Source organism: Rhyacophila brunnea, unplaced genomic scaffold (genome assembly GCF_057557595.1).
Source record: "Rhyacophila brunnea isolate RB1 unplaced genomic scaffold, BYU_Rbru_1.0 scaffold_1, whole genome shotgun sequence".
NCBI lineage: Eukaryota > Metazoa > Arthropoda > Insecta > Trichoptera > Rhyacophilidae > Rhyacophila > Rhyacophila brunnea.
The window spans coordinates 10,848,379-10,866,623 of record NW_028232751.1 but is presented as its reverse complement, the minus strand read 5'-3'; the positions used below and the strand labels follow the sequence as shown (position 1 = coordinate 10,866,623).

Genomic DNA, 18,245 nt, shown 5'->3' with positions numbered 1-18,245 from the left:
TGAATGCTTCGAAATGTTAAAAGATAGATTATGCTCTAGTGCAGAGATGGAGAATTTATGACCGGCGTGACTCTAAGTAACACGTGGAAAAAATTATAATTTTGTATGTAAAGGTTTAAGTAGTAGATTTTTATAGGTTTTAGAATTTCGAATATGGCTTATTTTGTCCGCGGTGTTCGAGCATATTATGTGAGAACCGCGACCGTGTTATTAATTATTTTCAAAAAGTCTCAACAAAAACTTCATACAAATATTTCACTTACTTAATTGTATTTTTTTTAATAAATGGCACCTGAACTGACACGTGATGATTTTTTAAAAGTTTTTTTGCCTACTTATAATAATTATGATATACCTAATACTTACACACTTGCAGAAAAAAGTTCGTCATTCCTTCTCTGGTGAAACGAAAAAATGCGGCAGTTTGAGAAGGAACGGTTTTTGTATAGAAAACATCTAATACACATAACTATTTTTTTTCTATGTATTCAGAGGTCAAAATGTGTTAAACAGAAATATTAAAAGTTTCGGAGGTTTTCGAAGCATCGAAGAAATAAATTATTACAAGATAAAAAGAACTTTGTATATACAACGTTTTTAAATTTTCTGTTGAATTATTGGCTCAATATGCTCAACTTGTACTTGATATGAAGTACTTAAATAAAAAAAACAAACTGATATATTCTAAAAGTTTCAAATGTCTAGCTAGTCGGGAAGTTAGTTAAAAATCGATTGCAAGATTTGTACTGGACAAAAAACCACCGGACAAACAAGAATACGAGCTAATAAAAACGTTGTAATAAAATAGGAACACCACGTCATGGGTTTATTGATTATTATAATATGGTTTTAAACCCACGGTATCATAATGCATGTTTTCTAATATGTTGTATCCTACAAATGTCATTGCTACAGGGGAGGAAGTAAGCAAAGGCAAAACTGTTTTTCGTAACATCTAGGATCTGTTATTGATATTGCATTTTAGTGAACATACCTTGCATGAACATATAAGATCTCCCCTGCAACAACACTGTATATCGATTTTGGGCAGTTCTGAGTTATGAAAGCCACGATGTTGTACATCTCATTGGGCATCGAATGATGTATTGACCAACCATGTGTTGCAACCAACATAATTATAACCATGTTGTCTCGGGTCAACTCGACAATAATTGTTATTGGTATATTTAGGTATTTTTTCATTTTTTCCCAGTAAATTGTAAACATAATACGCTCACACTCCCATTAATTGGTTTACACGTAATGAATTAAGTACATACTCACTATTTTTAGAACTTATTGTGCAGTTAAAATGTCTCAGTTTGGCCCTGTCTAAACATTCAATTCGTTCAATCTACATAGTGCTATTTTCTAATGTTTCGCCATTCGTGCCATTGATCGAATGTGCCTTAATTTTTTTGAAATCCTCGTATTTCTATTTACTGCATGTACCTACATAATATCTTTTATATGCGAAAATCGTACAACAGTCAGTGAAGGTTCTAAAAAAATAAATTGCTTTAATAACAATGCATGCCACGGAGGGACACGGTACGGACGTGTAGAACATGACAGTTAAGAATGTTAAGATAAACAAAGTGAAAGTATAAATTTTGTCGAAATATTGTGTGTGAAAACGAATTTATAATAATATCCAGTCCAATCAACGTAGCGGAGTTTTAATTCCGGGTGAGTCCTGATCGAAATCAAAAATGTATGTATAATTATTAGGTAATCTTAATAAATTGTTCCTTTTTAACAATTTTAATTATTTTCAACTATTTAGGCAGTGTTGAGCAATACTACCATAAAACCGTATAATGTAATTATATCGCGCGAGAAATGCAACTTTAAATCTTAATATAATATAAATATCTATTATTGATACTTATTGATGTGACGATATATTTTTAAAAATACCTTATATATTTTAAAATTATTTGGTAAGAAATACAATGTATTTTCATTCATAAATTTTAATATTTAATAAAGTAGAAAAATTGTATCCAATATATCTATACATAACATACTGTCATGCTTAAAAGATAAGTAATACGCATAACATAAAAAAATATGCATATAATGTATTATTGTAGTCGTGTATAAAACACATTTATTAAATTGTTCAAAATAATACCATATTATGTAATTGACTACACGTTATAAAATAGAAAGGTGAATTAATATGTTCGATTATAATCATATAATTATTTTATTTTACTGTCGATAGTTAACGGTTTCATCCGCGTGAAATACGGAAATAAAAAGTAGACCGATGTACAGAATGTAGAAATAAACTGATTCAATTAAAATAATCAAATTTATGATGAGAACGACAAGGGGTTGCAAATGTCGTCAATATTGGTCCAGTTATAACGAAACAAACATACTTACTGACAAATATTTTTTTTCCGTTTGTTCTATAATCTATCAGCGCTCGTCAACCTATGCCACACGTGCCACCAGGTGGCACGCGAAAGAATTTTAGGTAGCACGCCTCGAAAATGACGATTTATTAAAATTTTCGGTACTTTTCGGTAATTTAAAAGTTTTTTATATTTTCCAAATTTAAAAAAGTTTGTGGACACTTTAAGTAATGGCTTTGTTATAACTGATATAATGGATTATATATCAACTTTGCAGAAGTATTTCATAAACAGGTTTAAGGATTTACAAAAACACTCACCCTTGTTTAAATTTATTTTGCAGCCTGACATTAGACAGTTACAAAATGTATAGAGAAATTTTGAGTTTTTGAACATTGAGTAGGTATATTGATTTAGAGTTAATTCAATTAAACAATTCTAAAATTTTTAAATTTAACTTCAAAACTGCCAGAGATGGAAATATGAAAAATGAAGACAATTTATCTTGACATGATAACCAACTCTCAGACATATTTATTTGTATAAAAAAAGTCGCATTCGCTCTTTTATGTATTTTCGGTACAACGTACTGTGCGCAAACATTCTCAATTATGAAATATATTATAAACTCGTATCGAAATCGTTTTACTGAAGAAAATTCTGGAATGTGCCTAAAATGAAAAACTTTAAACTATGAACACAATATTGAAGTATTAGCTTCCAAAATTGAACCTCAATGGAGTCACTGATGTTTAAATATTGTAATTCTTATGGTTAAGCTACATAGCTTGTATTAATAGTCAAATAAAATTGTCTCACAATAAATTTCGGTAGGTACTAGTTTTATTTCATTGGCACTCTGAGTGTTCAGTACTTTGAATTACCTGTTTTATGGCACGTCAATGCGTTTGGGTTGCCGACCGCTATAGATTCTATACAATCCGGTGTGAATCTTGGCCTGCTCACGAAAAGGTTTCGTAACAGATTTATTTTGCGAGACATTGATGTCCGCCACTTGCCATGCTGTGGTTCTAAAGACACATTGAAAAACATTGTGAATTTCCTAGGCCTAGGGTTTGAACCCGATACCCACCCACGACTTAACGAGCGAATAATAAACTATTTTTTTTGTTGTTATGACGTATCATAGAAATACTTAAGGCCATGCATTAGTTGAGGCACGGTCTAAAAAGATCGTTGCTAGGCGATGCGCGGACTGCGGGTCGCGGGTGCAAATGACACCTGTCAAACGAAATATTATTTTTCATATAAATCCAACATACGTTCATTTTATGTTCTGTTTATTGTTCTATTAGTAACAATAATAATATATTCATTGACATGTTTTCTTTTTAAAGTAAATGGGTAACGTTTTTAGTCATCTTTACACGATTTTAGAATTAATTGACCCGTCGCCATCACGCAGCAAAGTGACGTGCTTCTGGCTCGAGATTCTCTCAGTGAATGGCAGCGAGTCCAAAATTTCGTCGCGCCTACAGTTGGAAATTATTTGGCGTTTCACTGATGCGTCACCTTAACCAAACGGCAAATATTTATAAATCACAGATTTAATAAAATTGTGTTATGAGTACTTGTAGATTTAAAAAAATATATTTTTAACGTAAACTACTTAATGGTCAACTTATCGTACTTAGTACTCGTACATATGAAGATTTTTCTTTGACTTGTGATATTGTGAACATATTGAATTAATAATTTATCAAGTTCACTGTATGTTGGAATAAATAAATTTGAATCATGAGGTTGTGTTTTTTATATTCTATTTGAAATTAATCAGTCAATTTTTTGTACCTACCTACTTGTTGCAGCTGATTGTCGATAGTAATATTTATTTGTTCGTATTCTTCGCCCCATTACTTAGGGTCGTGCTATTGAAATTACTGACTTCCACCTTGAGCGATCTGGCGCTAATATGGTTATTCTGATCATTGTCAATCCAGTCAGGTTTCTTGATGGTGACGCCTGCACGATATCTTTCCTTTGAAGCTATCATTGATTACCATCAATCAATCAATTACATACGTTTAAAATATATTAAATCTTTCACACAAAATGCACCTAATAGAGTCTAATTCATTTATTGAACTGGGGCCTACGTGTTTGAATTATAATTATATTATAATGATTTTGAAACAAATAAAAAAAACTTAGTTTCAAAACCATTCATAGATTTTAATACGGGTGTAGATTTCTAGAATCTAGCTAGATACTATATTAAAACAATACAAACATAAAGCCAATAAGATAAACAAATATATTTATTCGACCTATATCGTTTATCTTCTGAATAAAACGACACGTATATAGGACTCACTAACGGTTTGATCGAATTTCGAATTAAAAGATTATTTTACATGTTATTTACCATAAAACATAACATAACATCCAATGGTACTGAAATTTAATATTGTATCGAAAAATATTGATAGTTAGTTTCGTATAGAAAATAAAGTGTCTATACGGGCATTTTTATCGTACATGACGTACATAGTGTCGATAGCAAGGCATAAAGAAAATCGTATAGATAGTTATATTTATAATAGTGACATCTAGTAAAAATAACGCCAGTATTTTTCATGGGGTAACGAACGTTAAATGCCCTTTAAAAACTTTGGGTTTCTATTCTGATTTAAGTAATATATTATTCAATTATTGGGTCTATTACAGGATGAAAGTATACGTTCTCCTATCTATTTGTATTTGAGCATCAAAACGACGTGTAGCAGTGTTAATAAAAAAACAAGATATTCGCGAAAAGTACGGCTGTAGCCAGATTTATTGGTTACGTGTAAATTGTACGTAAAACATTTCACCGTGGCACAGTTGGCCGTGAGCTTTCTTATCGAAAAGAGATGACCGTATACTATACGGTCTCCAATTTTATTAGATTCAATATGAACATTAATTCAACTTTCATAGCTGATTTTGGCAAAAATCATGAATTCAAGAATGAAAAACTAACCTAATCCACCAGTATATCGGCTATTTTCAAAAGTTGTTTGCTGCTGGCTTCCTGTAAAGTGTAAACCGACAAGAACCGTGTTTTATTTAGACATGCATTTTATGTCAGCACTGTATGACCCAAAGAGGTTGGACGGTATTTAAATATACGGCTGTATATTTCCGATACAATATTTCACGTTGAAGTGTGATACGACGAACTGCATACGTATAAGTTTCCGGACACGAGATTCATTAGATAAGGCATCGGAAATTTGAAGTAGATTGATTATTTGGTAATGCATTCGATTAGGATTTTAATGTAAGGCACTGTCTCTGATGGAAAAGGAAAAGCATAAATTATGTTTTTGTAATTATTATTGTATTGTTTACAGGTGGAGGGGAGGTTGCAGGACACCACACCTTCTCTACAGCAGGACACTCCCAACCATGGCACATTCAGTCCACCTCGCACCACTTGTAAGCACCAATCAATTAATTTAACCCTAACACAATCTATTCCGCACGGGCAATTCTACACGAGCACGTGAATTGCTGCAGATTACCGTCTAACAACCACGCCATCAAACAGATCTGTGGATTTATTCATAGGGTTAGGCATTCGGAAAGCGGGCGGCGGTCGTAACGTGTCTGGAGGCGTCAGCGAGCGGTTGTCCTCTGTACCTGTTTTGTCATGCCATTGCCTCGTTCGTGTTCACTGAACAGTGTTTGTATTTTGCGCGCTCAGATTAATCGCATTTTGGCGGTCACGTGTAGTGCAAAATTTAGAGGTGGTCGGTGGCTGGTAACCGGCTTTTCATCTGGTCGTGTGCACATACATATTACAATAATTATTTACGTAAAACAGGTGTGTAACGCAAAATATTATTGTCACTGCCATTTTTGTAATGTCTCAATGTTGTCATGTGGAAATAAGTAATTGTTTTTGTTGCAATTAAAAAATGTTTTCTGAAAATAATATCATGTACTAAGTTAATCACTTTGATGGCGCTAATTGTAAATACTATGGTTGTCCGTAAAATAAGGTCTCCAATTTTTTTTTACAAAGAAAAACACGTTTATTGACAATGCATTATACATTGTTGAAAAGCCTGGACTTTCTACTATTTTTCTACATAATCCCCGTTGCGATCGATTCATTTTTGCACGCGGTGTAGCATTTTTCATATACCCGTGTCATAGAACTCTCCTGCCGTGGCGTGCAGGTAGCGTACGACCTCTTCTTTGAACTCCTCATCGGTCCTGAAATTTGTCCCACCCAGGTGTGACTTCAACACAGGAAAGAGGTGATAATAATTTGGTGCTAGGTCCGGGATGTAGGGGGGGGGGGGGGGGTGACGTTATGCCAAAATGCTGTCCCATTTTTATACCGTATTTTTTTTGTCATTCTTTCATGACTGATATATCTAAGAAATGTGTTGTAGGTATAACATTATTAACAAAATATATACCTACCACTAAATCTAATTTAAATGCCATCTCTGCTTCGAGAGTTACTGGCAAAAATATTTGGATAAATTTTTAATTCGGTAAGAATGTACCTACCTATAATTCGAAAATTTGCACATGGCATTGCTGGTCATCAAGGACGTGATGTTACGGAGTGTCGCACTCTCTGGCGGCATTCGGAACACAAGTATCCAAGCCACATGAGACTTCTTTTCGTTACTTCTTCAAAATCACTGAGGGCTGAAGTGTCATCCGTGGATACATCGATTCTCATAACTCAAAAGTCTATACCTTTTGAGCCTGGTAAGATAACATGTCTCACAGAATGCAGCCTTGACCTTCACCTTCGCTGAGTGCAGCCCCGCAATGCTCATGTGGATTCCAAGTTCACTGTAGAGACTGTCATCGTCGGCAACGGTGACACGTAAGTATTTTAACATTTTGGTCACGGTCCGAGAACCGATCGATCGACCCTTGGACTGGCAGGGTCACTAAAACGTGGATGTCGTCAAACGAATGGGAAAGTGTCTCGAAGTTCTGGATAGTATTCAAACTAGAAACTACCGTATCTCGGCCATATTATGAGCGGACAAGACAAGTGCACCATATTCTAGCCAAGGAAAGTATCACCAGCATGGCAGAGGAATATGTCGCTTTTCGTGGCATAATATATTCGTGATTTGTACGAATGCAGTTCTACAAAACTGTTCTACAGCCAAATGAAAATCGTCCTGATGGTAACCAATTTATGAAGGGAATCGCAAAAGAAAAGGTAAAAAATTGAAAATATGAATCTACTATCAAACGTCAAACGTTTTTGAGATTATCATCGTAGTGAGAACCGATGCGAGTCTTAGTCGCCTCCTAAAAACGTGTCCACCTCTTCTTTTTGGCGTAAACTCACTCCGTCTCAGGGTGCTGTCTTTTCCAGGGCTCTAAACGCTCCGCTTTCTTTTCGGTATATTAAAGAGCTGTGGTTGATATTTCATCATAATATGGTATTTCATGGTGTAACGAACGTTAACTGCCCTTCAATTTTGAATTTCTATTCTGATTTAAGTAATGTATTATTGGGTCTGGATTAGAATATACGTTCTCGTATCTATTTGGATTGGAGCCCCAAAACGACGTGTAGCAGTGTTTTCAAAAAACAACACTCCCACAGAACAGATTAATACATATAATTCAGATAGACTATACCCCAAATACATTTTGAAGCAGGGCTTTGAATGTATGAGTGTCCTACACAATACAACACACAAACCTTCAAATACACCGATATTGAATGAACATCAGTGTATAAACCGAGAGCAGTTATGAAAACGAAGGACAAGCGTAGAATGACGTATTCTTGACACGTGTTTAAGTTTATCCCATATTTCTCCACACTCAAGATCGGTTGGCTGTTACTCCACATCCGTTAGGTATTTCAGTTCCCATTAATTCTGTGTTCCCTGGTTCGAGTTTATTACATTATATTTATATAATATGAGTTAATACTCCAGAGATAATGTGGTAAATTAAGGAGAGGGTGGTATTGGAATAAGACTACAAGTGAATATTCATTAGACACGGTGATCAAGTATCTACTAATGAAAACAAGCAATAATTAATGATCACGAACGTCTCAAGCAATACTAGTGATTTATATATTGCAGTAGGTACTTAAGTAGGTGTCTATATATTTATTATTATAACAAATGTGTTATTATTTAAACATTTAATAATATGTTACTATATTTAGAATATTTGTTTAATACATTTATAGATTATGAATAATAAATATTGACGAGTGAGTAGGTCCCTACTAGGTACTCATGTTATGTTTACCTTTCCAAGGATTGCGTGGTAGGCAGTGCTAATCATGTTATTCGTATATATAAATGTTAATAATATCAACTTACTAAGTATTAGTGTTCTAATTTTCAGATAGCTGGACTCACGTGGCGTTTCAGTTCATGGTATTTGTTAGAGTGGTAGACCTACTGAATGGGTATAGGCACTTTAGTGCGATATGGAATGGCACATTTTCCGCAGTATGTGATAACGTGATTACAATATTTTAGATTTAAATAATATTGCAATTTATATTATTCTGTTAATTTTATTTATTTTTCATTTTAATTCATTAATTGCATACTTATAGAAATTTCACTGTATTTTCTTGATTTTTTTAAAATGTTAAATCCTAGATAGGTGGATACATATTATTGTCGGTAGAGGAACATGGGCTTAGTTGTTACAAAAAAGGAAAACTATTTTTAATCGAGTCACAGTTTCACTTAAAAAAAATACCAGAAATGTATTAAATTAACCGACGAATTAAAAGATGATTCGGATCAGATTTATTAAGTTGATTGTAACAACTCACCCCCGTCGGTAATTACAAGGAGATAATAAGGGCATGTTATTATATACGTTTTTTTCCCAATAATTAATTATACGTACACAATTTAGAAATCCATATAGCATTGAGCAGATCAGTTACTAAAATCAATCTCGGCCTCTAATTGACAGATAAGATACAATATTATAATCGACACATTTTTACTGGATACGCAATTTTTAGTATGTTTATCAACATGTGCGACTATTATATATTTTTTCGGTTAATGTTCCGTTGCAACGCTTTGAAATGTGTTCTATCATTTTTCTTAGGCCCGCTGCACACAACAATCGCTAGACGTTACAAGTCGCAGACATTTGATGCGGGCAGGGAACTCAAAAATAATGGTAACTGAAATACCTAACGGGTGTGGAGTAATAGGCAACCGATCTCGAGTGTCGAAGAATATGGGATAAACTGAAACGCGTGTCAAGAATATGCTTGCACTTCGTTCTGACAACTGCTCTCAATTTATGCACTGACGTTCATTCAATATTGGTGTATTTGAAGGTTGCAACACACACTATTACACGTCTATAATGCGTGGTTCATTTTCGCAGGACATTCACACATTTAAAACCCTGCGTCAAAATGTAGTGTATTGGGGTATAGCCTATCGGAATTCTATTTATTAGTCCTTTCTGTGGATGCGGGGTACCAAATCGTGTCCAAACCGTACCTGCAATGGATACCTGGGTTGCACATTTTCGTATAGTAATTCGTTGTCGTATATGGTGAGTTTTTATGACAAATTTTCCGTGGTGACGTACAATCTCTCTTTCTGTCATTTTTGTAGGTACGCATCATTTTGAAAACTAAAATAAATTGTGATTAGGATTGTAATAAGGATTGTAATAAAACACAAATAAGAGACAGTAAGATTATCCATCATTTATTATTACCTCTAATGTTGATGTTTTAGAAAGTTTGTACTTTAACAACTCGCCCCGGATACACTGTAACAACCAGGGAACTCAGAAATTATCTGTTCTGTGGTAACAACTAATCCCTCGGTAGTTTTACACAAAACATTTTTATGTACTCATAGATAATATGGCAATACTATATATTACTTATTTATTGAATTAATGATAAAACCATCTACATTCATAAAATAATACACAACAGCGTACTGAAATATACTAAATACGACCAAATAAATCTCAAACGTTACAGAGATTTTACTTTAACGCTCGAAAATTATGTTTTTGCTGTAGCTACTTAGAAATCTATCTGATTTCGTTCACGTTTCTGACGCCTGACATGCTTGAATATTATGTATTTATTTATGTAATTATAAGACGCATGTCGCAATATTATATTCGCGCGTTCGGCTTAAAAATTAAATGAAATAACATACCCCCGTAACAACTAGCCACACCCTCCCCTACTACGGACATACAATATAATTTTGCTAATACGCAAAACCGTTGATCACGTACGAAAAGAAATCACCTGTATTATTTGACATTAATTGTACAATTGCAGGTTGATATTAAACTTTGGCTGTTACTAGTTAGGTACTATAAAACGGGTTTCTAGTCCATGGGTCAACAAAAAGAAAATGTATTGACTGTGTTGAAAAAATTATTGTCAGTCACATTTATGTTAGCATTGTAAAATATTATGCACCTATGTGTATGTGATAACTACTTGGGAATTAGTTATTCGATTAAACGCTTCGTCGGAAAATTAAAGAATTTGACAGGAATTCGACAAATTGTGTCGCTAGATTTCAAAATCCGATAAGTCCACCTTTAGGTATTTTTGACTTTTTTGTGAATTGCTGAATAACTACTGCTTTCTAATATTTCTGCATTATTGAAATGTGGAACTTATTAATTTTAAATATTCTATAATCGAAATAATATAAACTTTCACCGTAGTGACTGTGTACTTGAGAAAACAAAAATCTGTTTTTCTCCTATTCATCCATTATGGACTTGGCTGATTTTGAAATCTAGCGACACAAATAATGTCGGTAAGTAATCAATTAAAGGAGTCTCCCCATATGTCGGTTGAAAAGGAAGAGCTTCTCAGGTCAGTCCTACCCTCAGTTGGACCGGTCGGCCATTTCGACTTAGTATCTACGAGGGAAAGTTTTTAAAAAGTTTGGCGGCATTTTACGATTGGCGAGGAGGTCTTTTCTCATCGAGGATTGACTGAAATATATTATTTATTATCTAAATAGGAACCACGCACACTAGTGCACGCCAACCAAGGTTTTGGGAAGTTGATCCTGGTATACTCTCAGTACAACGTTGAAGAGCGCCTAATGCTCGTTACGCCACCGTGTGGAGACGTGGCGGTTGGTGGAGGGAAAACCACATTTTTAATTAATAAAAATTAACACGAGATATATTATCAACAATCAAAAAGTTAGTTACCCCTGGAAAAGATAAAACTTGGTCAGCTGATAATCCACATGTAAAAATTTCGAATTCACGTGTAAACATTGACTGAGTGAGAAAAAAATGATAAGAGAGAACCTACCTAATTGATAATCCACTTATTTTTTTTTATTTTATGTTTATTTTATTCACCCAATTAAAATATTTTTTTATGTAAATGCGACAGGAGGTCATAGGTTACTTAGATAATATGGCAAAAGGGGATCTCGACATAATAGTGTTAGAAACTCGCGTACTATAATATATGTAGTGGGTATTATGACAATTTAGGTATCGCTGCCTCAGTACAAGGGCTGTGTACTATTTGACAAAATGTCAGCTTTGACTTATGAATTACAAAATATGGAGAATCAGGTGAAGTTTCTGGGCAAGGCTGCACTATTTTTGTAGAAATTTACTTTACCATAATATTTCGGGTCTAGGACGATTTGGCACCGGACAACTGGACGCCACGGAATTCGAAAATAAATAGACGTTAGGTACTTATAGGTACTTTAAAAAAAATATTCAATATTATTATTTATACTTCAATGAATATAAAGCCTTAGGCATGGTAATTCTCAATCCGCGATAAAGAATACATTATGTTAAGAGTAAAATGAATTCAAACTACTAAGTAGTAGATAGAAACTGATTAAAATACCTCGTCTACGCGTGTCTACGACAGTGCGGCGTCCAATTGTCCGGAGGCCAGTCGTCCCATTCCCAATATTTCAGATCAATTTGTATGACATCGACATGAATATCAAAGGAGTTTAACGTTTTAGTGCAATACTTCTCTTCAATACATAAATTGAATTAATTTAAATATAAGATGGAATTTAAGGTGGTTCTTTATAATTTTAGATAAAATGTTCATGTTTTACGATATTTACATAATAATAATATATAAATACTGTATAAAAATATTTAATTACTTTCTTATTGGTATTCAAAAACTTTGACAGCCATTTTCTCCAAACAGGTTTTTTCAAATAGTGTACCTAGCCTTGTACTGAGGCAGCGATATATAATATATATATATGGAGGTAGATGTCAAACTGAATACAGACGCTGGTCTAGTTGGTAGAGCTACCGTCTCTAAACATGTGGGTGCTAGTTATTTCCCGCACCTGACAAAAATCACTATAGATATATGGTCTTTTGGCAATGTGTTTTGATCATACAGTAAAAAAATAAGACTAGAGTAGGTACCTAAGGATCTGGCTATTTGCAGCCGATTTCTTTGTATATTAGTTAATACGAACATAACGCACAGGAGAAAGTTAATTATCCGTAATAATTGGGATGAAAGTACTACAGATAATGATAATGATCAGTCGTAACAATAATAATAACCTCCATAATAACATTTTACCATACGGTTAATCGTGTTTATATTATTATAACAATAATTTTATTTTTCAAAAACAGATTAGGTGAAACTTCGGCTTATCCTCCAGTTTATTCCATCTTACTCTAATAAATTCATATATTAGTATAGTTTTGTTCATGACTTGGTTTTGATTTATATTAAGGACTCAAAGATTGGATGAATGACTAACAACCATCCACCGTAAAGAAATCTATTAATATAACCGTCACTGCTCATTTAGGAGTGGAACTATTAAAAACAACCATAATTTGTATATTACGGATCTTCCATTTAATATAAATGAAACAACGTAATTTTAGAGTGCTATTATTAGTAGGTACATACTCTTTGGTATTTCATGAAGTAGGTTAATAATCACACTATAATGTTAGTTAATTATGTTTTTTATTTTCTAAATAATTTGTAATTAATATATTTTATTACTAAGGCAGTTTCGACTTCTATAGATAACAATAAATTATATTTTAATGATAGACACTACGCTACATTAGAAAGGTATAAGTGATTCATAATTGTTTATCTTTAAGTGTCTCTTGTGTGATTTAAGTGATCTGGGTATGTGTGCAATCGTTAGGTGCAAATTTCTGTTAGTTGTAGAAAGAATTTACTTATTTTAATTAAGTATTCCTATTTTAACATTTTAGAGTAGGTATCAGTGTTGCCATACTTTTCTATGCTGATTATAGTACAAAGGCGTAAAAACTATAGTATTTCTGAAAAATATATAGTACAGGAACATTTTTCGTCTTGAATCCTTTAAAATTATAGTATTTTGGTATATTTGGCGTAAAATTATAGTATTTTACATTTTTCGCTGAATTAAAATTATAGTATTGTACTATACTTATAGTACGGTTGGCATTACTGGTAGGTATGTACAAAACAAACCAAATGCCGCCTATTCGACGCTTGCATTCTGACGGTGCTACTTAACGGTAGCGAATCATGACACCTCACGAAGGCTCAGAGCAACCGTATACTGAGCTTCGATAATATATTATGTTTGCGATGGATACTGGCTGTGCGGTGGGGTATGACTTTAAGAGTAACGAGGAAATAAGAGCCTCCACCAAGCAGCCTCTCATCACGTTGAGAGTGAAGAGGCGACATTGGACCTGGCTTGGCCACGTGCTGCGGATGCCAGAAGAGAACTTCAACGTTGCTTGCCTGTTCTTCAAGCCAACCGGATTCCGGCGTCCTGAAGGCCGCTACATACTATCTATAGAGTGTATATGGCGGAACTACGGGATGCTGGTTTCACCTGGAACGATGCAACAAGACTGGCGAGCGACTGGGATTCTCGGAAGCGCCGAGTGGTGTCCATATGCTACAACTAAGAGGCGGTATGGCCTAAGAAGAAGAAGAAGAATGTACTGATTTAATAAGTGGAACTTAAAACGATTATTAATATTACTAGTTAATTACACAGAAGCTTGAACCAAAATGATAATATATATTCTAGAGATTGGTTTATTATTTGATAGCTATTTCGGTTGGTACTGACGTCAATATCAATGCTGCTTGACGAGACAAACTGAACCACCGACCATAGAGTAAGAACCGCTGACTAATAATAATAAACCAATCTGTATAATTCGATATAATGTATTTCATCATTTTTAAAAAAGGAATTCTACCAAGTAAATGCAAACTCAATAAAGATCCTAGGAGGTCACTGGTTCGAATCTTGCGGCAGCGCCAAATTCACATATTGTGTTAATTAAATGAATATACTGTTTTAGTATAGAGGTATAACATGGTGTTTTATTTTCCAACGTATGAACCTTACTGTCGAAAGCCTAGTAACCAATACTCGTAGGTACAATATATCTATGCTGCGGATGACACCCTGAATGGTCACCTCTACTGTAAATATGGTATCAAATTATAACATTATAAAAGTAAAATTATTCCATTTCAATATTTGATTTTCCTCATTCCAAGTACTGTGTTTGTTTTAAAGGTTTAGATTTGTTTTGCCTTATTTTATGTTCAGTTAATTAATGTTAAGTGCATACGGTGTAATTATTGATTACTATTTAATTACAATAATATTATTACTTACTTATATAAGTTTCGCTTCTGACTATTTTTAGTAATGATTTCTTATATTTCCCAGTTAGTAATTGTGTTATGAGTGTCATTAGGTAATTTTGATCCTGTCAGAAATCTTGGATTGCTGATATCTTTCGGCTACGGAGAGGGCATGGACTTTGGAGGATCGATCCACTAAGTAGACGTTGTAATCGATAAATTTTATCTCCAGAAATAATCAAAAAAGTCCGTTCTCGAATCTTGTAAAATTAATTTACCCAAATTTCAAGAATTCTCATTTCTCGAGAAATCGTAAATGAGCTTTTCGAGGAATAGAGAAATTGTCATTACCATAATAGGCGACTATAACCAGAATTAAAAAAATAAATGGAATTTCTCAGTAAAAATGCCTCCATTTTGATTCTGAACGGATTTTCTCAAAATTCGTCGGTATTTGTGGAGTTAAACACGCCAAGACGAATACTTATCCATTAATGTCGATTTCTCGAGAATCTCGAGAATTCTTCAAAAATAAAAATATAATAATCTCGAATTCGAAAGAAAATAAATATTCTTGATTTCGAGAAATCACAATCTCTACCACAAAGTATTAACAATGATTAAAAATAACAATGAAATAATGACGTGAAAGGAAGATTCCGAGATGCATTTAAGGACAATGAAAATGCTGAATGAGTATGGAACATATGGTACAATTACAAACTATACACGGGTCATCGACTGTATATACACATACAATACTTAGATGGGCGGAGACCTGCATATATCAATGAGATATGTAGTTGAGTTTTGTGGAACTATGCGGGAGCACAATTCCTGGACCAAGAGGATTGGGGATCAGCTTTGAAAAGGCTTAATTCAGCCTATTACTCAATTATTAAAGTTACCATATTCAAACGGTCAGGTTATAGCGTTGTATTTGTATGCAGGTGAATGATGATCCAAGTGAATTAATCAAGAATCAGCGCTAAATATGACTAGATGTTACGGTCAAAGAAATCTTGTCTCGAGAATTTTACAGAAATAATCAGAAAAGGTCAACCTCGAATCTCAAAAAATCATTATTGAGATTCTCGATAGATCGAAACTTTGTCACTAGACTAAGCTGCCCAGGCCGAAAGAGTGAACACAATTTTTCAAATTCCTGGATTAAAAAATTGACTATTAGAGCTAATAAAAAAGCTCTCGACTTTCACTGGGAGTGGAATTTGTTAAATTTCTCGATAAAATAAATATTACTTACTGAGTTCGAGAATTCTTGCATCTCGAGAAATGAAAAAAGTCGAGAAATCACAAGCTCAACTCATACTTAATGTTGTGTATTATAGTCAAAATTTTATTGCATGTCTTGCCGAAATGAATATTATCTCTCTTTCATGATGAGAGCATCTATAAAAATAATGAAATACTATGGATGCTTTCAAATAATATAGTATCATATTTTTTACCTCCATAATTGTTACGTTGAACAATCCGTGGAGAAAAGCGACAATGATATTATGTATTCGCGAAATGACAAGCTATGTTTTGAATACTAACATAATACTATGCGAAAGTATTACACGTTGATATGTACATGTTTGTTTTTATTGTATCACTACATTATATTATTTTTCTTTTCTTTCAAGTCACCTCTGTAAAATACTCCGGTTCAATGATTGGTAAGTCCATCAATAAATTTATTAAAATTTTATTATACTTAATGAATTATAATTTTTCAAAGCGCGATTCCTGTCATTTAGTATTACTTAATATAACAATATATTATATAATTGTAATAGGTTTTATCGCTGTCACATTAAACGGATGATCTGCAATCATCATTCATGAGTTTCATGATGACCCTAGCGAAAGTTTATCACAACTTTATTGCATAATTCATTTATCACAATACGCGATATACAGGGTCACTGGGACATACATGTTAATATACCTATTATTAACATATTGGAGATGCTTTCATAAAATTATCATATTAGCCGAGGTCCCTTTTTATCCCCTTAATTTTTTTACATAGTTTGCTTTTACAAGTAATTATCAAAAATATACTATTTTAATTTCCCCGCGCAATATTATTGAAAAAGGTCAAATAATGTTTACATTGGGAATTTATAAACCATTAATACGTCTTAAGTTGTATAACAAACAGTGTCAAAAAATATTACAGTTTTGTACCTATTTTTTACTTACCTACTCTACTATCTTATAAGTTTTCCATTTAATTTAAAATGTAATAATTGGATAAAACCTCCGTGGGGAACTATTTTTCCAAGATGGCGACTGAAAAACAACTTATAATAAATTGTTTATTTTTATTGTTTATGAATTTATAGTACTTAGGTAAGTATATTTTTGTGTCTCATTTTAAGAAAGTATTTATTACATAAGTATAACAAAAATGTTACATTTTTATCACTGATATTTTTTTTTTAATTGTTAAATTTTTACATGACAATATTATCACAGATCATCATAGAATTATTGCAACATGTTGTAGTCATTAATTGGCTAGTGTATGGAAATTGGAATATTTTTTTGAATTCGTTTTTGAAGGTTTAAATTTTATGAGTTCTTAACGGCCCACATTCTCAGCGTAGGTCAAAATGGAGATTTTTTGCTATTTTCAGAGCATAACCCTGGACATTCCTTAAACGTTGTAGATAATCTATTTATATAAATTTGAAGCCTTATTATCTTTTATATTTATTTTAAACAGTTGACTGATAAACTATTTTTATTACATAAAATAGTATTCTTTTAAACCTCTCGCTCTAATGTTTTAGAATATAGTCATATTTCAGTACATCCATGTGTAGTTGTGTTAAGATTTTTTATGTTTATTAATTTTTAATTATTAATTAAGCATTTATACAACCATTTTTAAAATTTATGTCGACGTACAGTGAAATTTTTACGATAAAAAATTATATTGATAATCTCTGTGATCCCAAATTTGACAAGAATTAGGCATTTTATTATTAAAAACATGGGCAAGATTTACACATTTAAAAATAATTCTAAAGATATTGATTATAAGCTATGTCTTTGACCATTCAAATGTGATAAACATTCTACGAATAATGTTTGCTTTGTAATAATTATTGACCTAAGAATAAGGTAGTATTTTTTTGAAATACGCCATTTCTATTGGCATTCCCATGTGGTTAAGCTACAACATACGGCCATAGCCATAAATTGACAAACGATAAATAAAGTAGGAA

The 18,245-nt window shown here is 33.0% G+C and overlaps 1 protein-coding gene across 3 annotated transcripts in view; it reads left to right on the top strand.

Moving 5' to 3' along the window:
• The window catches only part of ClC-c (chloride channel protein 3), a 70,207-nt gene that overhangs the window by 22,276 nt on the left and 29,686 nt on the right, over positions 1-18,245 (top strand). For 2 of the 3 annotated variants that reach the window (XM_085941247.1, XM_085941241.1), the window contains 2 exons: positions 5,723-5,807; positions 16,653-16,685. In XM_085941247.1, coding sequence (XP_085797373.1) covers positions 5,723-5,807; positions 16,653-16,685 — 118 coding nt within the window. Of the gene's footprint in view, positions 1-1,658; positions 1,690-5,722; positions 5,808-16,652; positions 16,686-18,245 lie in introns of those variants that run through there. The other variant, XM_085941252.1, reaches the window with a different exon arrangement.